Raw genomic sequence first — 25,088 nt, 5'->3', positions numbered from 1 at the left:
CCTTGCTTTTTACACGACCAGGCTATTTCACCTCCTCCAAATAAGAAAATATCGCTAGAGGTGGACTAGCAAAGTCTGCATCAGAATATCCGATCAAATCAAGTTTGTCAACTATAATCACTTTGAGCCTTTCAAATATCGAAATAATCTCTTTACTGCTTGCCAGTGAGGCCAACCAGGATTACTTTGGTATCGACTTACAAGGCCAACAACAAAGCTTATATTAGGTCTTGTACACAACATAAGATACATTAAGTTTCCAACAACTTGCGCATATGGCACGTCCAATCTCTGTTGGCCTTCTCCTGGACAGTTACTTTTACTTAGATTCACTCCTTTCGTGATGGGAGTACCAATGGGTTTTGAGTCATGCATTCTATATTTCTTTAAGATATAGTCAATATATCTTTCTTGACTCAAGCTGAGAATTCTTGATTCTCTGTCTCGGGTAATTTTAATGCATAGAATATATGAGGCTTCACCCATATCTTTCATTTCAAAGTTTGTATGCAACCAACTTTTTGAGTTGACTATCATTTCATTATCATTCTCGATCAACAATATATCATTTACGTATAATGATAGAATGCAAAAATGACACTCACTTTTCCAAACATACACATAGTGATCTAACTGATTGGCTACGTATCCAATCTTAGTAATTACTTTATGAAAAGCTAAATACCACGGTCTTGGTGGCTGTTTAAGTCCGTACAAGATTTTTTTTAACTTATATATTTTGTCACTATTTGTGACATATCCCTCTGACTGAACCATATAAATGGTTTCTTTTAAGTCATCATTCAATAAAATAGTTTTTACATCCATCTGCCATACATCAAGATCGAAGAAAGCCGCTATAGACAAAATTATCCTTATAGATGCAAACTTAGCCACTGGTGAATAGGTTTCAATATAATTAATTTCCTCTTTTTAGGAGAAACCTTTAGCTACCAGTCTAGCCTTAAATTTTTCTATGGTTCCATCAGATTTATATTTTTTCTTTAGAACCCACTTGCATCCAATAGGTTTTCTTCCTTCAGAAAGATCGGTCAATTCTCAGACCTTATTTTTTTCAATAGATTTGATTTCCTCATCCATGACTTTCTTTCATTATGATGCTTCATGTGATTTTATTGTATCAAAATATGTCAAGTTATCAGTCATTTCATCCAGGTCTAAAGAGTAGCATAGCTCCTCAGACAAATATACATAATAATCATCCAAATAGGATGGATGAGCTCTGGACCTTTTATGACCACTCAATCTTTGAGAAGTAGAGGGGTCAGAATCAATTGGTTCATTGCCTAACTGTTCCACAGTTGGTTCATTACCAAACTGTTCTGCAGCTGGTTTATTGCCTAACTGCTCATTGTCATCCAGTAAATCAAGTAAGTCACCAACTGGATCACTGGATTCATTATTGAGTTCTTCAAGGAACTCTACATCTCTACTCTCGATCGGTCTCAATCTTTAATGATATAATCTATAGCCTTTTGATCCTTTAGGATAGCCAATAAAAATGCATCTAGCAGATCTATTATCTAGTTTATCCATAGTAGGATCTAGAATCTTAGCATGTGTTACAGATCCCCACCTTTTGAGATGAGCTAACTCTGGTTTCATACAAGTTCATCTTTCATAGGGTGTGATTGTGACAACTTTGCAGGGCACACAGTTCAATATATACATAGCCATACTCACAGCTTCTCCCCAAAATACTTTGGGTAACTGTGGACATGCCAACATGGATCTGACCATGTTTAAGAGTGTTCTGTTATACCTTTCTGCAATACCATTTTGTTGAGGTGTTCTCAGCATGGTTCTTTGCCTGTCAATGCCAAGATCTTTACAGAACTCACAGAATTCATTAGAGGTGTATTCACCACCTCTATATGATCTTATTTTTTTTATGTTTCTTCCAAGTTGTCTTTAAACTTTACTTTTATATATTTTAATTTTTTTGAGAGCTTCAAATTTTTGTTTGATAAGATACAAGTATTCATACCTTGAGAAATCATCAATGAATGTTATATAGTATAACATACCACTGTGAGTTTGGACCCTAAATGGTCCACAAATGTCTGTATGTATTATTTCTAATAGTTCATTAGCTCGCACAATATTAGATGAAAAGGTTTTTCTTGTCATCTTTCCATATATACAAGACTCACATTTTTCAAAGTGAGACTCATTAAAAATAGAAATAAAACCTTGTTGGGCCATTTTTTTCATCTTTTTAATACTTATGTGACCTAGTCTTTTATGCCATGTATTTATATCAACACTAAAGGCACAATAAATATAGACAAAAAGAGTTTCTTTATTGTCACATAATTTGAACATGTTGTGTTCTTTTACATACTTGCCCTCAAACAAAACTCTACCATGTTTACCTACAGTAACTTTGCCAAGAATAAACCTGACCTCAAGCCCTTTCCCAGTGAAGGCTGGCACAGACACTAGATTCTTTCTCATTGAAGGTACATACAAAACATCATTAGGAGTTATTTCCAATCTATAGGATCCAACTCCTAGCACATCGCAATAGGAGTTATTTCCCATATAGACTTTATGTTTATCAGGTTTCAACTCTTTTAGATCCACAACTCCATCAGTGGTCTTGGCTATGTGACGTGTATCTTCTGAGTCTACCCACTACTCTGAAAGCTCCTCATTCGCAAAGTGGCACTCCGAAACAACATAAATAACCTCTTTGCCATCATTTTTCTTATGGTTGTCGTTGTTATATCTATTATTGTTCCCATAATTCTTGTTGTTTGAGAACTTGGTCCTGCAATTCCTCTGGATGTGACCTAATTTGCCACACTTGAAGCACTTGACTTTGGGAGCCGTTGTTCCTCTGTGGTTTGCGAAAAACTGAGCCCTGTCCTTTGTTGAACTTGCCATTACCTTTTTTCTTAAAGTTGTTGGTTTTAAAAGGTACTCGGCTACTGGTGGGTGTATCTTGAGCAATCATTAGCTCATACTTTTTCTCTTTGGTCATATGTTCTTGTTCTATGGCTAACTGCAGGGTCAACTCGGTTAGGTTAAGATTTTTGGAGTTTAACCTAAGGGCTGTAGTTACCATCTTCCAAGAGGGTGGTAGGCTATTCAGGATAGTGGATACTTGCATACAGTCTCATATGATGTTTCCGGCTATGACTAGGCCTTTAGCCATGACTAACATCCTATTAACATGGTCCACTACACTTTTACTTTCTTTTATTCTATATGAGTTATATTGCTCTAACAATAACTAGATGTGGACTTCGGATGTTGTATCATATTTTGCAGCAATTGCCTCCATCATCTCTTTTGTTGATGTGAAGTCTTCAAAAACCCTAATTAGGTTGTCATCCATGTAGGTAAGCATGATTGTCCTAGCCATTAAATCATCGTTTAAAATTTTTTCATATTTATCTTTTTCATCTTTTGTTGGTGGTTCTTTAGGCTTAGAAATAAGGGAATTTAGGATGTACTCTAGTCCTTCTAAGATAAGGGTAAGGGGATACGCCTTTTCCAAATAGCAAAGTTTGTTTCATTCAACTTGTCAATTTTGGCTAGTTCAGATGCACATGCTCGGCTGGCTATTTTCTTAAAACTATTAATTTTTAGACAAGTTCAGCAATTAGTCAAAAAGAAACAAAGGAGAAAGAATGAGTTACTCCACAAACTCAGAACCTTAAAAAATAGAATAAAGAATGCACCCTTTTTAGAGATTTAGAAGAAAATTGGATGTTTTTAAGGAATAAACTTCTTTCTGTAATTTTCAGAAAAACCTGGGTACCTTGAAGCAAATTTTGTAAAAAATAAAATTGTTAATGAAATTTCAACTTTCACAAGCCGCTTTTAGAAATTTTGAAAAAGAAAAAGGTGGCGGGTTAAAAGTTTTTAAAACTTAACCCGTTTTTTGAAAATACCCAAAAGGTTCAGGGGTAAGACAAACCTTTTACTAGGTCTGGGTATAAATACCCATCTCAAAGGTTTTGGTCTTATTTTTCTTCGCTTTCTCTCTCTCCTCTCTTGATTTTCTTCAGGACGACAGAGCTGTCAGAGGTTTTTTTTTTTTGTCGTTCCCGGCGACACCCCGACCTGCAGATGGTTTGGGTTTGCAGATCTTGACGCAGGCTACACCCAGAGAAGAAACCCAACTTCAGACACCTTCGGGAAAAACCTGTTTTTTGTTCGTTTGAGGTTTTCTAGGTTTTTAGGGTCTGGCATTATGTTTTTTCGACGAGTTTTCCTGTTTCTTTTTTTTTTATTTTTCAGGTTAAAGCTCAGTCAATGATGTGTATGCCGATGGTTGTCTTCCATCCGGTCTCAGAAGTTGATCTGTAAGGGAGGTATAGGAAAGAGGCCGAGGAATAAACCTTTGCCAAAGAAGAGGCACCGTAGGATGACACTGGAAAAATCAGCTTCGGTCTAAGCATCCTCTGGCGACAATATAACGATCTTATATATGTATATATGTGTGTGTGTGTGTGTGTGTGTGTGTGTGTGTGTGTGTGTGTGTGTGTGTGTGTGTGTGTGTGTGTGTGTGTGTATGTATTTTCCTTCTATTTATTGTGATACTTTCGTAACTTAACTAAGATTGTATGTAGGAAAGTAAATGCATACTAACATGCTTATTTCATTTTTTTTTAAATTAAGCAAACAAATCTTATTTGCAGGTTGGAACAGATTGATGACCTCAGTATGTTGAGGTCTTCACAGAATAATGTGCAGGGGTAAATAAAGCATAGGTGTGCTGATTCATACACACAATTCAAGGGTTTTTCTTTTAACCCCCCAAAAAAGGACTCACCTGTATTCGCTAATCCAAGATGCAGGTATTCAGTTACTAAAGTGCAGAAGCCGACGGTGGGTTCGTTTGCTTCAGGCTGGATCTCTGACACTACAAGAAAATCGTGGATTAGCGACGGCTTATATCCATCGTTAATCCATCGCTAAGTCGTCGCTAAACTGTTTAGCGACGGATTAGCAACAGATTAGAGGCTATCACGAATTTTTGCTCACTAATTAGCAAAAAAACTTATCTGTCGTTAATTCCGTCGCTAATTTGCGACAGATTAGCAACGAACATTATCCGTCGCTAAATTTTAAAAAAAAATATAAAAAAAATGATCCCTGTCGGGCGATATTCCGGCAGCAATAAGTCGGACTTATACCGCACCCGACAGGCATTGCATAGAATGATCGCTCTGCCTCGTCGCCGGACTTGTATCGTCCTTCGTGAATCGGTGCTCTCCGGCATCGCCATCCTTCGTGAACCGGCGTCGCCGTCCTCCGTGAACCGATGCTCTCCGGCGCCGTCCTCCAGGAACCGGCGCCGTCATCTTCCATGAACCAACGTCGCCGTCATCTTCTGTGAACCAGCGTCGCCGTCCTCCGTGAACCGGCGTCGTCGTCCTCCGTGAATCGATGCCGACGTCCTCCAGCGATCGCCGACCGTCCTCCGGCGTCGCCGTCCTCCGTGAACCGTCCTCCGTGAACCGATGCTCTCCGGCGTCGCCGTCCGACATGAACCGGCACTGTCATCTTTCATGAACCGGTGTCGCCATCATCCTCCGTGAACCAGCGTCGCCGTTCTCCGTGAATTGGCGTCGTCGTCCTCCGTAAACCGGCGCCGACGTCCTCCAGCGATCGCCGACCGTCCTCCGGCGTCGCCGTCCTCCACTCTCCAATGCGCTCTCCGACGTCGCCGTCCTCCGAAGAAGTCGGTTTAAATCGAGCGCGGTCGATTTAAATTTCGAACAGGGAGAGAGGGAAAATTTCGCGCTCGGTTTAAATCGAAAATTAGCGAGGGAATTTTTCCGTCGCTAATTAGCGACGGATTAGCGACAGAAAAATTCTCTCGCTAAATCCCTCACTAAAATGTTTTTCTTGTATTGAGAATTAGCGACAAAACAATTGTTGTCGTTAATCCGTCGCTAATTAGCGACGGATTAGCTAGAGAAAACTTTCATCGCTAATCTGTCGCTACTTAGCGACAGATTCATGAAGAAAGTTTTCTCTAGCTAATCCGTCGCTAATTTGCGACGGAAAAAACCCGTCGCAAATTTTCATCGCTAATTAACATTTTTCTTGTAGTGTGATACCACTATTGGTGTATGAAGATGGCAGGAACTCTAAAACACAGTCTGCACAAGTCACAAAGAAGAAATAGCGAAAAAGGAAAAAAGAGAAGAGGCGATGTCGAATTGGCTTTGAGGTTTGCTTCAAGAGAGATCTTTTCTGAATGTATCCTTCTATATGCCGAGCTATGCCATTTTATAGGATTGTTACTCTCTTGGATTTCCACAATCTCGACGAGCAGTTGTGCCAAATGAGTGAGAATCTCGATGGATCAAAGTTTTAGATAAAGATGGACTTTAGATTTAAAAACCAGTTTTGTAAAATGGTCCATATACATCCATGAACGGGGCCCTCTTCGTGGATGAAGCCGAACTATATGGTTTATGGCCACATAGTCCATCAGAACACATCTATGGCCACAACCTGCACATATGATTCATAGCTCATTAGTGCCTTACCTTCATTAGTACCAAATATTATATATATCAGAAAAAGGGAAGTATGGTCTATTGCTTTTGTTCCCCAAAATATTCAGCTAAATATACTGATTTAACAGCACTCCAGCTGAATTACCATCCAGATTGCTCTATCTTGGGCATATTTTTGTTATTTGTAGAGATTTATCTGTTTGGAAAGTTAGACTTTCTTGTTTTCAACCATACCTACATCCATATTCCCCAAGAACAACATAAAGCCCGTGATTTCAACATTAATAATAGCAGACGCAAAGCGGGAATAGAAGGGAAAAGCAAAAGAAAAAGGAGTTTATATTGAAAAAGGATTATTCTGTGCTTGAGCACCCTTTACCGAGACGGGGCACTGTTGTACCACAGAGACTCTACAACAGCATATGATATAGCTCGATTTTAACGGCCATTGTGATGGTCGTCCGTTTTGGAGTGTAGGGTCACGCATTCAATCACTACTTCCAAAGATAGAGAGGCTCTAAAGCAGCGAGTAGTTATACGGCCCCTGTCCTTCCACATTGTTGAATAAGAAGACAATAAGGGTTGAGGGCATCATGCATGGTCATGATCTATTTGCCACTTTACACTATTGGAATCAAATCACAAGACAGCAAGTTCACTTTTTCGGTGCAATACTCTCAATTAAATTTTATCCTTCTTTCCACCGTGGTGGTATCCCATGTGGTAAGCGGGGTCCTGTGTCAAGCTGAAGTTTCAGGATAGAATCCCTCTGCCACATGGATAGGCTGTTGTTCTAGTAGGGGTCCCCCCAACCCCAGCTTGCGTTTCAAAAAAAAAATTGACCTTGGACGAGACCTCACCGTTCCATTAATTCAACATGGACCATGTGAGTGCAACTAGCGGACTATAACGATCGATTCCATGCTTGCAATAGTTGCATTATATGGTCTGTCCACACATGAAAGGCAAATAAGAGTGCTGCTGTTCAGATTTTTACATATGGCAATCTCTCTCTTTCTCTCTCAGTAACTCTTAAAAGCTGGGATAATAGTAGGCCAACATTAAAATGAACTTAGTGGGCTAGTGTTTCACACCTGAGCCTCTGAAGACTAAGCAAATTAGCCAAACCCCATCTTGTCAACATGATGGTACAGATGGGACACATCTTGTCTACCTGCAGGAAGACTCATGGGAACTCAACAAGTTGAACCCTCATCACAATCACAAGGCATGGCTGCTAGCCTGCTACAAGAAGCCAACGAAATGTGGCGAGCTGACGAGAGGCCTGGACTCGAATATTGAAGTGGAGTCAGGCCAACTTAAATGAAAACCCTTGATTTCAATTGCGCAAGGTTGTGGAACTCTCTCTCTCTCTCTCTCTCTCTCTCTCTCTCTCTCTCTCTCTCTCTCGCTCTTTTTGCTCTGATTATATTCCATGTACATATTGGAGGAAACTTTCGGGGGAACAGATTCCCGAATTTGTTACTCATCCTTTTAGAAGTAACTCACCAAGCCTCTCAGGGCAAGTTTGGAAGCAATAAAGATTCTCACAAGAAAAAGAAAATTGTTTCTATGAGAATTTTTATTTTTAGATAGGCAAGCTGGGGCCCAACCAGTTTTTCAACATACCATTGGGTTTTGAACCTGCAATGTCACACCACAAGGTGATGTGCACAGACAGCTCCTACCAACCAAGTGGAGCCCTCTGTTGGTTCTATGAAAAGTTTTGATATGATAACTAAAATGTGAAAAACAAATGAGAGATAGAGGTGGTCGACGACACTGAAGTGGGAGAGAGAGGCTTGATCAGCACTCTCAAGGAAAGAGGTAGTTCAAACATGAGAGAGAGAAAAACCCGAAGATGGTGGTAAGTGGGAGGAAGTTGAATATAGAGGAAGCTCTTCATGTGGCAACCCATGGAATGAGATGTGTTGTGGGTGAATGGTTACCATATTGCAAAAAAACAATTGATAGAAAAAATTCCTCCACTCCTCGGTGGAAGAAATTTTCCTATCGAAAATCACATATTTTAGAAAAACTTTTCTTTAAAAAATTCTCTTGTTTAGAACAATTGGAAAAGTTCAAATTTTTTCTTTCCTAGCATTTTTCCTACCATTTTCTCACTTCCAAAAGTGAACGATTTTATTCCTATTTCTTTCTATTTTTAACGTTTTGGAGTGTGTATTATGCGAATAAATTGTGGAACATTCCCAAAGTGGGATTTAGGTTGTCCCGTATGAATTTGGCAAGTTCTTAGCATCTAACCTGATCAGGGGATTTGTCAATTACATCCTTGTGAAAATATAGTTGATATTAGATGGGAGTCCGAATCCAGTCATATCGGAACCCAGGACCCCAAACAGCAGTGTTCAAGAAATTCATTAAATCTCCATTTTCTCTCATCTCCCTCTGAAATCAGATCCAAGACAGCCTACTGCCATCGGAAAGAAACCTTCATATGCCAATGTTGCTAACCTGGTCATTTCATGATCAATGGCATCAATGTTCAGCCATTCTGTATGTTTTGGTCTAAAAACTGTTGGATTTTGATGGTGGCCAAAGCTGTTGTTGAAATATATTAGAACAGGCCATGAAAATAGATTGTTAACCTCGAGTTTGTCGCAGTTTAGTGCCCATCTCTATGTGTTCTGCAATAATTTCAGGGTCTGTTCAATTTTGTTTCTTTACATACGGAAATTTTCTTGGCTTTTTGTCGTGCAAAAATTAAATGTCTGTTGAATTACTGAATGCACTGAACGGATATTATAATCTTATATTTTTGCAAAACAAAAACGCGTTGGTACTTTACACAACCAGATGTCGAAATGATGTCTTCACCAGCACCGACGTTTATTTACATTACTCTCGCTCTCGCTCTCGCTCTCACTCTCTCTCTCGCGCGCACACACACACGCGCGCGCGCGATGTTATAATCTCATCGTTTTGCAAAATAAAAACGCGTTCGTACTTTACACCAGCAGATGCGGAAATGATGTCTTCTCGACCACACACACACACACACACAGAGAGAGAGAGAGAGAGAGAGAGAGAGAGAGAGAGAGAGAGAGAGAGAACCCAAATGATCTGTTAAACATTGGATGTGAATTACATGCTAGTGTGTAACTCAGCTCTATATATTACAGCAGATCATCATACAAACTATATCTTTGGAGACTTTTTTTACAAACAGGGTAGGAGGGAGTCAGCAGCACACCTCCTGCCCCCTTTCTGATGACCCTTGGACAGAGAATAATGGGGAGATGCTGCATATGGTTGAATGGACAGCACCATCTATGGAGTTAATCGTATCCATTCATACCTTCCAGGAAGAGGCAAATCGTTCACTGGATCGTAATTGTACCTGCAACCATCCAAAAGATTCCCAAGTTTGAATGAACAACCTTAATTAGAAGAAGAATTTCAATAAATAAGACACAAGACTATACCATAATCCTAGTTTACTCATAAGCGAGAAAGCACCATTAGTTTAATCATTTTGATTACAAGCACAACCAGGCAATAGAGTTACCACAGTGAAAAATAGACCAAATATTGAACAGCACGACCCTACTGTTGTCTAGCAACACATATGTATACAGAGTTAACGGCAATCAAGTTTCAGGAAATGGGAAAGAGTCCAAAATGTCGCTTTAGTTTTTATTCCTTAATAATGGTTAAAGAATTCAAACAAGTAAAGAAGAAAAAAAGAATTGGATTAAAAGACGAGAAAATGCAAATTGTTAAATGCAGCATAACTGTTGCCGTACTTTTCTGCAAATCTTCTTTGCTGCTGCTGCTCTGCATTGGCGAAGAAGTCCTCCATCTCGTGCGCGGTTGGGACGGTCCGGTTAGTCTCGCTGCGCATTCTCGGGTTGGTGGATCTGGTTGTAGAACCAGGCGCTTCTAGACACTCCGAGTTCCTCATCAAACTGCAAGGCGTTGTTTCTCTAATGCTCCTAGAACTAATCAGGAAGAAAAAACGAAACCATATGAAATCAGTCTTGTTGGCAGGAAGTTGTGGATAAATCAAAGGCGTTTATAAAGAAAACACCTCATCATGATGAAACCCATCATCTGCAAATGGGTTCATATCTATGCTCGACTCACAACTACAAACTACATACCCTCGTGATACTAAAAAGGTGAAGTTAGAGAACCAACTTTAAAGAAACAAAACAAAAGAGTAACCATTATTATTATTATGATGATGACGATGAGGATGGTGATATAACCAGGGTTCCAAATAAAGCCAAAGAACTAGAAAGAGAAAACAAACACAAAAAAGAGAGGCCACCACCATCACGCAAAAATGTAGTTTTCCTAACGCACAAAAAAGGGCCTTTCCAACATAAAGAAAACGAAAAGGATTTTTTTTTGGTGGATAGAGAAATGGAAGGCATTGGACGCCGAAGATAACATCAATACATTAAAAGAAGGAAGCAAAAGCATCCCTTAGAAAACGTTAATCAAGAAATCAACTCAACAATAAACACCCTCTGCAAAAAAATAAAAATATAAAAAGAAAAACAAAAAGGCATATCCACAAAATTTGCAATAGAAGCCCTATCCTTGCCGGACCATAGAAAAAGTGCAAAGAACATAAAAATAATCACTGTTCATTACAAGCACGCTTTAGAAATAATATAAACAAATGAAAAATGCATTAATTTTTTTCTTTTCTCCTTTTTTCTTAACTTCAAGAATTTGCGCTAAAACCACTTTCCTTGCCCATAGAAAATGTTCAAAGAACAAAACAAATGATCTCTATTCACGACAAGAATGCTTTAGAAATAATAGAAACAAATGAAAATGCAACCATCTTTTCTTTCTTCCTTTTTACAAGAAAAACTACCAAAGTTAGAAATGGAGTGAATGAAAAAAACGAAACTCTTTATTTTTCAATATACAGAGTTTCTGTTGAAAAAATACAGATTCTTATAATGAAAGAAAAACAGAAAAAAAAAGCACCAATGATGGTATTTTCTTGAAGGGGTTTTCTGAAAAAAAAAAGGAAAACCACCAGAATCCCGCTTTTGGGGTTTCTTATTTTTAGCACCACCTAGTCCGTGTGAGTGGTTTTGCAACGCACCCAACACGGAACGGATAAACCCCAAACCACCAAACGCCCCAACATAAAGAAAACCCTGTTTTCCATCCCACAAAACACGGTTTTCCGGCAAGAGAAAAATAATAAACCAAAAGGAGCTCGCGGACGGCAAACCTCTCCCTCGCGTCGGCCTCGACGATATTTTCCCCAAACGACGCCTCGACCGCCGTCTCGCTCTCGGACACGGGCTTCCCGGCCGACGCCACCACCGAGCCGGTCTTCGCAGTGGTCTCGTTCACCGACGGCCAAGCGTCGGAGCAGCCGAGAGAGACAGAACCAGAACCAGAACCAGACCCGGCGGAATTGACGGCACCGGCGAGCCTGGCGCTCCGCTTTGCCGCCGCGGCGCAGCCAGGGGAATCGGCATGGTCCTGCGAAAGGGCTCGCTTGGCATGGTCAGAGGAGGAGGGGGACTTGGGCTGCTCTGCCGGAGGAGGTTGCTTCTCGAGTCGGCGGCTGCGCAGCTGCAGGTAAGAGGCCGCCTTCTGGAGGCGAGCGGCAGCGTCCCTCTGAAGGGCAAGAGTCCTCGCCCTCGTCCGGACGCCGAGGCAGCCCTGCGACACCTCCATCACCGCTACCCCGCCATTTCCCTTCGTCTTCTTCATGTATTTCCCCATATTTCTCTCTCTAGGCTCATGCAGAGAGAGAGAGAGAGAGTTTGAAAGAAGGAGGGAAGGAAGAGGGGAAGGGGAACGGGAACGAAGAGAGAGAGAGAGAGGAGTCTTTCAATAGAGGGGAAATGGGGGAGTAAAGGAAACCCTAATCAGAAAGTACACAAATGTACATGGAAGTGATTTTGATTTACGGATAGGTGCTTTGGGTGTTGTGGTTGGGGGAACTTGTTTTGTTGGAAAGAGTCTTTTGCGGAGGGCGAAAGTTGAAAGCTTTTAGGGGTATCTTGGTCATTGTGGGATGGAAAGTTTCTGTTTCGGGAGGTTGGGAGTTGGGGGGGAGCGTTTGGTTAATTGGTGAAGAGATAAGGTGTTTTGGTAATCTTCCCTTATTCGAAAGGCGCCGCATGGCGGAAAGGGAGAGGGAGAGCCACTCCACTTGTCCGCTCCTTGTTGTGGAATCTACTGACTTAGTCTGTCAAGCCTAGCACTCTCTCTCTCTCTCTATGTATATATAAATGGATTAGAATAATGGGTGACGAAACATAGTTAACAATTTTGATGGATTCTCACCAATTTTGATGGATTTTGATGGATTCTCACCCAAAGTAAAAAAAATGCTAAAAATTTTATCCAAAGCCACATGGATTGGAATAATACGTGATGAAATATAGGTACCAAACCATGAATTCTCACTCAATATAAAAATGCCACAAATTATCTCAATTGCCAATGATCTCTGATCTCTCTGCCCTCACAAATCTTTACATACACATTGCATATGTCACAAACTTAACATAAACGTACAACCCTCTCTCTCTTTTATATATATATATATATATAGTAGAGCGTAGGTGCTTAATGATAGTTCTTTCAGTATTATTTGGCATTTCCAACCTCATAAATGTATTATTGGGCATAGTCGATTTAGGAAGAATCCACGCTTGAATCATGTATTTTTCAATCAAAAAATAATATTTTAAGTTTAGAAAATTTACAAAGATTTTTACCGTTGATTTTTTTTAACCTTAAAAAACTCATTCATGTGTTGGAATTGAACACTTAAAGAGTTGATCCTTATAAAATCAAGTACATAATCACATCTGTACCGTCAATTTTTTAAAAAAAAAAAAAACTTGAAAAACCCACTAAGCATGTATCATTAAGCAACTAAGCTCTACGCTCCTTATATATATATATAAGATTTTGAAAATAAGTACTCATTAAAGTTAGGTGTACGGGACAAGCCAACATAAGATTTGGGAGTGACTGTGGATCGGGGCAGGGACGGGGGACTAGGTCTCCACCCCCGCCCCGTCTCAAAATTCTGCTTTTTTTCTCTGCCTTCATCACCGGTCCAAACAGGACGAGGCAGGGTGGGGCCCGTTTTCCCTGAGTCTATTGCCATCCTTAAATAAGGATTGAGGAGAGAGCGGGGTAGGGTAAGGCGCGGATCGGGAAGGGGATGGGTCAGGGCAGGGGAAAGCCTAAGACCATTCCTGCCTCCATCCTTGCATGGGTTTTGATTTTAACCTCCCTCCCCATTTCATGCCCCCCCCTACCATCCCTACAAATTACCGTTTTTTATAAAATAAAAGTTTGATTTTTTAAGGTTTGAATATTCACATAAAATTTAAACCATTGATTCTCAAACCTTATAAAAACCTACACATGTCAAGTCGCACTATTCATGAATCAATGCTTATAAAATGAAGCATGTAAAATATATTTATATGATCAGATGTGAGAAAAACATGAAGAAAGGTCCCCAAAAAACTTATATGATGGCCTAGACACGGATCGACGTAGGCAGCTCCACCCACCATATATATATATATATATATATATATATATATATATATATATATATATATATATATATATATATATATATATATATATATATAAAAGCAACCTGGTTGCTGTTAAACGGAGCAACCCTAGTTCGTTTGAAGATGTGTGTCTGCAAACTCAATAACTACTACCGTGGAACTCAAACCAACCGCTGAAGTTAATCATCCAAGTACGTTTCAGCATTTGCGTCAATGTGCACAGTAAAATGCAACGGCTAGATCTCAAGGGGATTTAAATATGTCTAACCTACTCCGTAGGGCGTGCTCTCTTACACTGGGTTAAATCCCATTTCAACAGGTGCATGTCCGATTCAAACTGTTAATCAGGCATCCAAAACTGGCTTGCAGAGCTGACCCCACAGTACATTTTAGGTCAAATCTTTAAGCAGTTGAAATTCAGTTCCAATTGCAATATTGTCTTATAGCTAGTAGACATAAGCAGATCCAATGGCTAAAAGCAAGATGGTATGCATGTGACTGAAAGTTGGAGGCATAGAGACAAATATCGGCGATCTTTCCGATATTTGAAAATGTCACAAGAAAACACGATATTTTGCTCTCCTTTTAAATGGCTAAAATATCGCCATATTTTCAAAATAATCACGATCTTGTCATTTTAACAAAAATAACATGATTTTATGGCTAATTACCACAAATGAAGTGGGTTATTTTATTTTATTCCTTTTCACATATTTTTCTTCATAAATTTGAACAAATTTATGTTTGCCGATATTTTGCCATAAAAACACAAGGAATGCAAACATTTTTTTATTTCTATCAAGAATTTCTCTGCCATTATTTGTCCGATTTTAAAGTTTGGCCGCAATCTAAACACAACTTGAACAAGTTTGATCTTTTTTTTTTTTTTGAGTGGAAAGTAAACTCAAATTTTATTAAGACAGAAATTAAGAATCAGAGACAGCTCAGGACAAGGAAGAATTGACCCTCAGCTTTACAAGAAGAGCAGGGCAACCGGCGAAAAGGAGAAGAATCCATTGTATATCCGTAGCCGGCCACCTAAGAACGATCATATGATATAGTATATCAGATAGGACATGGATGACTAGCGAAAAAGCAGGCCGACGTCTCCGACCCTTGAACGTTCTAGCATTTCTCTCCCACCAGACTGCCTACCAAGCAATGAACAGCCAACATCGCCATACAAAATACCATCTGCTGTCAAGAGATGGCAGAAGCGGATGGATAAAGAGGTCTCTATCCAACGATTCTTGGCGGGCTGAAATGGGTAGCTGCCCGATAAGGCCACTGAACAAGTTTGATCTTAAAGGGCCTCTAAAATATGCCTTCCACCACTGAACTCGAGCCATTTCATACGAACATACACAAAAATGACATCATATGCAACCTAAAAGCTAGAGTTGAAAATTTATTTCAGTCCTTCACATGATGATATGTTCTTGTTCTCAACTATTCTTGTCCTTCTTCTGCCAAAAGATATACGCGTAGTGTACTACTGCTAACAAACCATGCTCAATAACCCTTCTTCAGTATATAAACAATAATATAACTCGAAGAAATTCCACACACAGCATGAAGACATGATCGTGCTGGCTTAGCATGACATACCTACGGTCGTCGTGCTGGTGGAGTAAAAAAAAAAATATGTAAAGAAATTTCTAGGTGGGATTTCAAATGGCTGATATGTCTCAACCAGTTAAAATTAGGCAGTTTAAGCTCATTTGATGTCATTAGACATGAAAACACCTGGCCAGACATATCCAGGGAGTACAGTTCAGGTCTCGTTTGTTAGATATATCAAAATGTAAAGCTTAAGTTTTTTTTTATTGAAAGGCAAGCTAGGGTTAGGCAGACCCCCACCAGTTATTATTCAACATACCACTGAGTTTTGAACCTGCAACATCCCACCACAAGGAGATGTGCACTGACAGCTTCTATCAAACCCTTGCATTAATGAGGGCAAGGGATAAGCCCTTGATCTGGGCGAAGCTGAGTGAATTCCTGGGGGCAAGGGGTGAGCCACGGGTTTACTCCATCGAGAAAGCGATATGAGTACGAAAGACTTAGCTGAAGTATTTAGGTCACAAATCAATACCAACGTGACTTTGATCATGTTTCTACTAGTCAACAAATCACCAAAAGTTCACCAAAGCATCAACAACATTGCAATATTAAAACACCTCTGTCTCTATATATCTCTCTCACACACACACTTATACAAGTTAATTTTCAATCCAGAATATATCGAGATTGAACTATAAGTTAATTTTCAAATTTAATAGAATTTCTAGTTTTTTCTAAGTAATTGTGGTTTGATAATCACAACTTGGTATAGTTTTCCCATGAATCTCATTTAGGATTTGCATCAGTGCTCTAAAAGGTTTAATCATACTGCTTAATTGACAATCTATTGTGCAAAAGAACAAAAGGAATGCTCAACAATAATAAAACCTCAAACCTCTTGGAGAAGATTTGCCCTGTAATTGTTCTTGTACATTCTTGGAGTATTGGAAAGCTGAGCTTTATGTTTTGTGTGTTTTTTCTAGATGAGTTTTTGTTTTTTAAATCACAACATGAGATGGACATGCAAGTTCAAAATTTTTATGCGAAATAAAACATAAGGGCACATGTTTTTATTTTTTGATTAATAAAAAGCAATTTTAAATCATTTGTCTTAAAATGCTAATAAAAAGTATTGAAACTTATTAAAAATATTAAAATATTTATCTGTACGTGTTCAACATGTCATAGCACAGCATGTCAATGTCCGGCAGAAAAAAGTATGATCTCTATGACATAGTCTGAGCATATTCCAGTTGATAACCTGCAGGTTGTTCAATATCTTGAGCGTCGCCCCTCGATTGCGAGAGCGGGGAAAACTCTCAAAAAAATCTCTCCCAGTGATTCTTGCCCGTGCTAGTTTCACTTGTTGGATATTTTGGATCGGGTCCAACCCTAAGTGACCCGGTTTGACACAAAGCACTAATGAAGGCTTTAGTGGGGAGATAGTAGAAAAGGGGTTACGCTCACATTCAATATGGCAGGTTAAGGGTTCACATACATGAATGCCACCTTCTCTCCATCCCACATCTACATGAATGCTCGAACCCTCTGATCGGGATCCCTCCATTCAGTCCCCTTACCCATGCACACAGTCACAAGTGTCGCCGATGTTTTGAAAATATTATAATGCAATATTTTCAATAGCTGTATTTTAGAAAAAATGGCACGATATTTACAGAGATGCTTATACTTAAAACATCATGTTGATTTTACACGATCTTAACTCATAATTGATCTGAAAAAAAACAGTTTTCTCAATATATATATATATATATATATATATATATATATATATATATATATATATATATATATATATATATATATATATATATATATATATATATATATATATATATATATATATATATATATATATTTCATGTATACTTCGTATTTTTACATATTGCAATATTTCCTCAATAGCTTTTTGACAAAAAAAATTAAATATAACAAAAGTTTCCCTTGATGAGGTTTTCCCGAGAATGAGAATTGTGACTATGCATGTGCATCTGCGCGAGTTCACACACATACACCCACAGCACAGACACACAATCATAAACTGCGAATGTGCTTGGCTCTCCTTTTATTTGTTTGTTTCTTTTTCTTTTGCAAACATTGGTGGGCAATGAGATGAGTGAACAATGGGCTTCTGGACCTACACCTTGTGTAAGGCAGGCTTGGGCAAATTTGGGTCGTTAGTTACAATCAGTTCCCACCACACAGTACTGATTTTGGTTATATACGTTCCTCTCAAGCACAAAAGACCTTGACACCCAACACAAATTAAATCAAAATTGGCCAGGGAAAACTAGGTCATGCAAAAGACCGTGTCCAGTCAAATCTGAGCCAAGGTCTCACATCAGGTATATATGACCAGCCCAAGTTTTTGTACTTGGACCCCAAGAATCGGGCCTGGGCTAGAGCCCCATAAGAACCAGACCTCGCCACCCTTTAATTGTCACTGGCCCCAGTCAGGCTCTTGCAGTTTGGCCTAAGCTCCACCCATGTCCAAATCACTAGTTGCAAATTCAAATTTTATTTAAATGAGTCCTAGTTGCTTTTTGAAAGGTACCAAATTTTTATGTGTGAGATTTTTCATAGACATAACCTCTGTGAAAAATATTGTGAGATTTATAAAAATCTTGCCATAATGTCATGAGATTTATAAAAATCTCACGATAATATCAAGAGAAATTGCCTGAAAGTTTAAAATGGCAAATTTTTGTGAGATTTTCAAACTGTGACATATCGCGATATTTATGGTTTTAGTAGATATTTATAAAAAAAAAACCCAAGTTTTTTATTTTTAAATGTGCTTTGTTTATATTTTCTTATAAAAATTATTTTTTATATTTTTAATTTATTTTTTATTGCCAAGATTTTGTCGATAAAATGCAAGATTTATGAAAAATTTCAAAATCTCCCTAGAATTTGCCGTTTTTAACTTTTGTCACTATGGACATAACTCTTCAATTTGGCCCGAGCATCTTGGTAATTATATTTATGTGAAAATGGAATATATTGTAAATTAATCTGGCTGGAAGATACGGCCAGACTAATCATCATTAATACTAGAGCCATAAGGGTTGCTCTAAGGGTCATTCTTGCCGAATCTAATGCACTGATAATCAATTTTTGATTAATAAATTAGGCATGTTCCTAAATAATGAAAGCTTGCATACTCTCTCTCTCTCTCTCCAAGTTGGTTTGACTTGTCTTCCCTCTCCAACATGGTTTGACTTGGAGGTACCATACTGAGTCTTTCATGAATTAATTATAACCAAGACAAACAAACTTTATGGACTCAATCCACTTAGTCCTCCTTGGTCAAGATCTACTTCATTGAATGGATGATATTTTTGGTAAAAAAACGCGCCTTGGACAAAAGCTGGTTAAATCAGGAACTTGGTCAAATGATTAAAGCGGCTTGACTACAAAAGTTAATATTTTAAAAAAAAAGTTTTGATTTTCCAAGATTTGGAAAGTCTAGGTCAACAATTTGCAAAAATTAATTCTTATCAAAGTGTTTCAAATACGTGGACTTGACCTACCCTAAAATAACTCGATTTTTTTTTTGAGAGAGAACAGAAAAAATATTATTAACAAGATTCAGAAATGACGAAAATCATCAAGGATACAAAGAATTTACATAGTAGTGTCACAGACTACTTGTTTTCACGTTTGCATAGTTGTTTTTGTATATGCATAGTTGTTTTTGTATATGCGCGTGTGCATTGGTTGCGAGTACAGACCTTTTATTTTTTTATTATCAAACAGGGGAAAGGACAGGGCTCCCTCCCTTGACGTTCAGCAATTAATCTGCTGTATATACTCAGTCACGACTCACGAGGTTTATCTTTCCACTGTACACGATATACATCCGGAGGATTACAATAAAAAAAATGGCATAGAATGCGGATTCTTGCATAAGGGCCACTTCTGCTTAAGCTTGACCATATCATAAGAGGGCATGAGAAATTTCCTTCCTTCTAAGACATTTCATCCATTTAGTCCAATTACCATTATTAGAGTTTGTGATAACGAGGGGAAAAACTGGTTCAAGAAGCGTGTTCAAGACCTCGGTTTTAGGGAGCAGGGAATCATGTAGGCTTCTAAAAGCACCAGCACAGTTAAACCACCCATCCAAAGTTTTGTTGGGAAATAATTCACTCAGTCGGTAAGGCCTCAGGGCACTCATTATACATGCTATCTTTAAGGGAAGATCGAACTAAGCGCTGCACTGGTTGAGACCGAGTTATAACTTGACATGGATTAGTTTGAAAAGACTCTTTAATAGGTGTGGTTGACATAAGCTAGACCCTGGCATCAGCTTGAGTACGAACCTGGGTTTAACTTGAGGGACCCCAAGCTCGACTTAGGCAAAACCTTAACTAAATCAAGGACTGAGCAAACTAGTGAAAAAAGATAGAGCTATAGTGAGCTAGGGACCTTAAGAGAGCAAGCTTATGTGTGTGTGTGTGTGTGTGTGAGAGAGAGAGAGAGAGAGAGAGAGAGAGAGAGAGAGAGAGAGAGAGAGAGAGAGAGAGAGAGAGAGAGAGAGAGAGACCATGCTCATGGGAGGAGAAGAGACAAAAGGTGAGGTGAGTGATAGTGAGAATGTTTGAGGGCTGGGTTTTATATAGGTCTCAGCCCAACGGTCCCATAAAGAACGTTTTAAAGGGCCCAAATGATCAACAATAATGGTCTTGGGCTAGCCGAACGGCCATCCTTGCCTCCAAACGGTCAGAAAAATACAAGGGTAAAATGTCTAGATCAAATGGATAACTAGAGCAATGTTGGGGTCAGAACCATCCAAAACCAGGGTCGCGGTCAACAGAAAATGGCAGTTGATGAACCGTTTGACCATATTTCTCCATACAAGTTCATTGGGCAGGTTCTAGACAATTCAAAATGGATCCACCAAGTATTAAGATTGGATCAATCTTTGAGGACTACAATCATCCCAAGTGCTAAAAAGACCAAATCTAAACATAAACCCAAAGTCCAAGATTCAAAGTGATATGCCTCCAATGGGCATTGCTCCTAAAGAAAATAACCCAATACATAAAGTCGAGTGGAGTTGTAACACTCTTCAATGTGGAGCTAACCTGTAGGAATAAATGAACACCCAATAAGTTAGTTAGAATCATGTATAGGAAACCTAGATAATTTTGAGGATTAAATAAACACTCACTAACTTAGGCAAATGCAGGATAATGAGTAGAAAAGCTAAATAATTTTGAGTTAAAACCCCACAAGAGTCTTAGAAGACTGTTTTAATCACACTTAGAGACCAGCTATATATATGTCTAACTGCTGTTATTGCAGAGATGCCTTCCAAGCCTCTTTTACAATTTTGTTTTTACACAAGCATTGCACAGCAAGCTTATCTTCATACCACCAATGTAGGCAGTTTTCCCTGCAGGCAGCCCAAATCTCTCTCTATATACTATTAACCGATACATGTGCACTGTCATGAGCCACACGATTCTTCCATACCCACCGTTTCCACACAACTAAATGAAGAAACTGTAACCAGCATTTCTGAAGCCATTTAATACTGAACTTAATACTATCCCTTGTCTTAATTTCGAAAATAAGATTCTGAGTGAGCCGATGCCTTCTTCCAAACAACCCTGCTATGAACTTCCAAATAGCTGTCAAGATCGGACAATCAATGAATAATTAAGTGGAAGTTATCAACTTTTGCTTTCTTGCAAAGATAATAACCTCTGTAGCTTATCTAAAGTAATCAGCTTGTTTTCACAACCCAAATACAAAGTCCATGCAGCTCTTTGTAAACAATTCTTGCTCCGCCAAGGCTCTACCTGAAACTTGGTCCTAGTTAACTCCCACAGCTTGCCGCGAGTAATTTTATTAGCATCAACATTATGACACTTCAGGGTGTCTGAACCACACAATATCTGGAAGGTCATCAGAAGTAAAGACTGAATTATGTTGTCATGACGATATAAGTAGGGATGTCAATGGGTCGGGTTTACCTGGACCAAACCCTATAGGGTCCGGGTATGGTGATAAATAGAAGATCCTATTAAGGCCCATGTCCGAACCCGAATATCCAATTAATACATGGATACAGGTATAGTTTGTGAAATTTTATTCCAGACCTGAGCCCGACCCGACTTCCCATTAAGACCCGCAGTTTTTCAATGTAAAAATGATAAAAAAAAATGTTATTTTAACGGGCATGGTCCAGGTCTAGTTCATGTAGTTCTTATCGGGTTCGGGTATGGTTTCGCTTATAGTGGATCAATTAGACTCGGATCTGGATCTGATAACATGCCCAAAAATTGAGTCCAAGTCTAGTTTCACCTGGGTACGAACCAAACCCAACACGTTGACACCCTTGATATAAATTGATGGCCTGGGAGACTCAATATTACCAACCTGCCTTCTATTCCAAAATTTTAGGGTATGCTGCACAGCATAGAGCTTTTGGACAATTCTTTCCATCGTGCAACCCTTGTAATTCTCCTTCCAACAAGCTTCCACCATATCACTTGCGCTCAGAAGTAGTGATGGCAGTGGACCAGGGCGGGGGGCGGGGGCCAAGATCTCCACACCTGCACTGTCTCAAAATTTTGCCCTCCATCCCCGGTCCAAACGAGGCGGGGCCTGTTTCTCTCCGATCCACTGCCATCTCTAAAGGCATTTTAGTTATTTTACTAATGGAGACAGGGCGAGGGAAAGCGTAAGTCCATCTCCACACGGGTTTTGATTTTAACCTTCATCCCCGCCTCCATCCCTGGTCCAAATTGGGTGAGGCGGGGCAGGGACGCATTTTCCCTGATCCACTGCATGCCACCCCTAACCAGAAGGATAAGAAAGAAAATAAGAGAAAGGGATGGGGCTACGATCGGATGTGGTATGTTTGAGCACTTTAACTTGTTGGTTTGGTGCCCATAAATCCCAACCTCCGATCAAGTTTTACACAATCTATGAACCCTCCCCCACCCCTGCTGATCAAGTGTGTGAAAGCTTGCGAGTACACACTTTAGGACTATAGATCAAGCTGCTAATAACTCAGCTCAGCTCGGCTCAATGGTTAACTCATTCCATCTCGTAAACAATTCGTAAGCAGATCTTGAATATTGGTTGGTTGCCCTAGTAAGGTTTACATAGGCTCAGGTTTAGTTAGGCTCGCAGGATAAATCAAATATATGTTTTTTAAGATATATACCACATGATAATGTGTCATTAAATTGCTGTGCATGAGTTAGATCTAAATGTTGGGAGTTTGTTTGTTTGCATGATAGTTACTAGGAAGCGAAATGGATACCAGAAGCGATGTGTGAAGCAAAGCGAAAGCCGAAAGTGAGTGTTAAAAAGTAGTATATATGAAGCTAGAAGAAAGCAGACAATTGTTTTGGAAGCGATTGTGGAAGCCTATGAGAAGCGAAAAAGGAAACTTGAAGAAAATGGGTGGGAAGCAAAAGAGATGCAATAATAATAATAACGTGAAAACTACATAAAAACGAAGGGAAAGAGAGGGGGAAACGAGGAGGAAGCTAGTGTGAAGCAAAAGGAAAATGAGTGGGAAACAAAATGAAAGCATAGGTAAAGCGAGTTAGGAAGTGTGCTTCCCAGCAGTTCCCGCTTCAGAACCCCCTTAGGGCGCCGCAGGTTATATGCCCCCCCCCCCCGGAACAGGCCAGTTAGCTACATCTTGTGTTCAGAGGGTCTCAAAAAGCACCACGTATTTAAGCATGTGTGTCTCATATCCCCATGTTTGTAAGCATTAATTAGCATTGGAGTTTGATGTGATTGCAAAGACTTAAGTACCCTCTTCTCCATTGGTGCCAAAAAAAATGATGATTCTAGAAAAGGAGTGGTTGTAAAGACTTAAGTGCCCCAAAGATGATTATTTAAGACCTAATCTCTGCACTGTAGGATTATCCGAGAAAGAAATCTTCCCTGGAGGAGGCCATGAACATCAACCCTCTCACTCTCTCTCTCCCTTCTCTTTCTGCTTCTGTGCACATCCAGCAGAAGATCCTATATTGCTCCATCAAGCACTGACTGACCTGCACATTGACTATTGTGGAGCCTGATTCAAAGTTTTTACCCTTACAGGAGGAGGGTTTGGGGGCTCCTCCCAGCGTGGGTAGCATCATTCAACTAAATGAGTTGTGGATCCTGATTCAGAGTTTTTATCCTTACACGAGAGGGGTCTGGGGACTCCTCTCAGCGTGGGTAGCATCATTCAACTTAAAGAGTTGTGGAGCCTGATTCAGAGTTTTTACCCTTACAGAAGAGGGGTCTGAGGGCTCCTCCCAGCGTGGGTAGCATCATTCAACTTGATGAGTTATGGATCTTGATTCAGAGTTTTTGCCCTTACAGGAGGAGGGTTTGAGGACTCCTCCCAGCGTGGATAGCATCATTTAACTTGATGAGTTGTGGAGCCTGATTCAAAGTTTTTTCTCTTATAGGAAGGGGGTTTGGGGGTTCCTCCCAACGTGGGTAGCATCGTTCAACTTGATTCATTGTGGAGCCTGATTCATAGTTTTTACCCTTACAGGAGAGAGTTTGGGGGCTCCTCCCAGCATGGGTAGCATCGTTCAACTTGATTTGTTGTGGAGCCTGATTTAGAGTTTTTGCCCTTACAGAAGGGGGGTCCGGGGGCTCCCCCCGGCACGGGTCCCGGGTGTCATGTTCAAAAAATGCACAGGGTGTCGTGGTGTGAAAGACATATGTTTGTTCCAAACAAGGTTGGAAGAAATCAATGGAAAATCCAACAAGGAGATCATGCCAGAATCAAGACATGGATGTCAAGCGAGAATGGTGTTGTGCAACTCAAATAACACAGAATAATAGGGGTCTGGTTTTTAGTTAAAATAGGGAATAAAATGACAATAGAAATCACTGAAAATTTACAAGAATAAACTATACTCAATAACAAAGACACCACTTTTTACGGATTTGAAATATGACCTCTGGTTAGGAAGATATGACCCTGACAAGTTGGTCCTAATTTAGGTAGCGATTTACAACGATTTGCTTACTGAATAACATTACAAATCGCTATAGTGATTTGTGGAAGATACTAAAAATCGCTATAGTGAGATCCAACAATACTACAAATCGCTGTGGGGCTCGTTGGAGACCCAAAAACATTATAAATCGCTATAGTGATTTGCAGAAGACACTACAATTCGTTGTTGAAAAGCCGGATAACACTATAAATCGTTGTGGGGCTCGTTGGAAACCCTAAAATACTACAACTCTCTATAGGAAAGCCCGATAATACTATAAATCGTTGTTGGAAGGCTCCAAAAAATTTTGGTCCGGAGGGCGCTGCCCCTCGAGCCCCCTGCCAGAGGCGCCCCCCTGGACCCCCGCCTGCTGACCCCGCAGCAGGATCCACGTTGGGGGGAGCCCCCAGACCCCCCTCCTGTAAGGGCAAAAACTCTAAATCAGGCTCCACAACTCATCAAGTTGAATCATG

General features: G+C 39.7%; 1 protein-coding gene across 1 annotated transcript; it reads right to left on the bottom strand.

Annotated features, from left to right (window-relative positions):
• Window positions 1–9,576: 9,576 nt before the first annotated feature.
• On the bottom strand, window positions 9,577–12,311 carry LOC149813678 (cyclin-dependent kinase inhibitor 5-like). The gene is made up of 3 exons (XM_089991918.1): window positions 11,728–12,311; window positions 10,274–10,468; window positions 9,577–9,867 (listed from the first exon to the last, which is right to left on the bottom strand). Exons 1-3 carry the CDS (start codon window positions 12,228–12,230, stop codon window positions 9,798–9,800), a joined length of 768 nt encoding a protein of 255 aa, XP_089848044.1. The 5' UTR covers window positions 12,231–12,311; the 3' UTR covers window positions 9,577–9,797.
• Window positions 12,312–25,088: the final 12,777 nt, after the last annotated feature.

Source organism: Nuphar pumila, chromosome 16, assembly GCF_984573655.1.
Source record: "Nuphar pumila chromosome 16, dmNupPumi1.hap1.1, whole genome shotgun sequence".
NCBI classification, from domain to species: Eukaryota; Viridiplantae; Streptophyta; class Magnoliopsida; order Nymphaeales; family Nymphaeaceae; genus Nuphar; species Nuphar pumila.
Note: the sequence above shows the minus strand (reverse complement) of the source record. Positions and strands in the feature narration are given on the sequence as shown.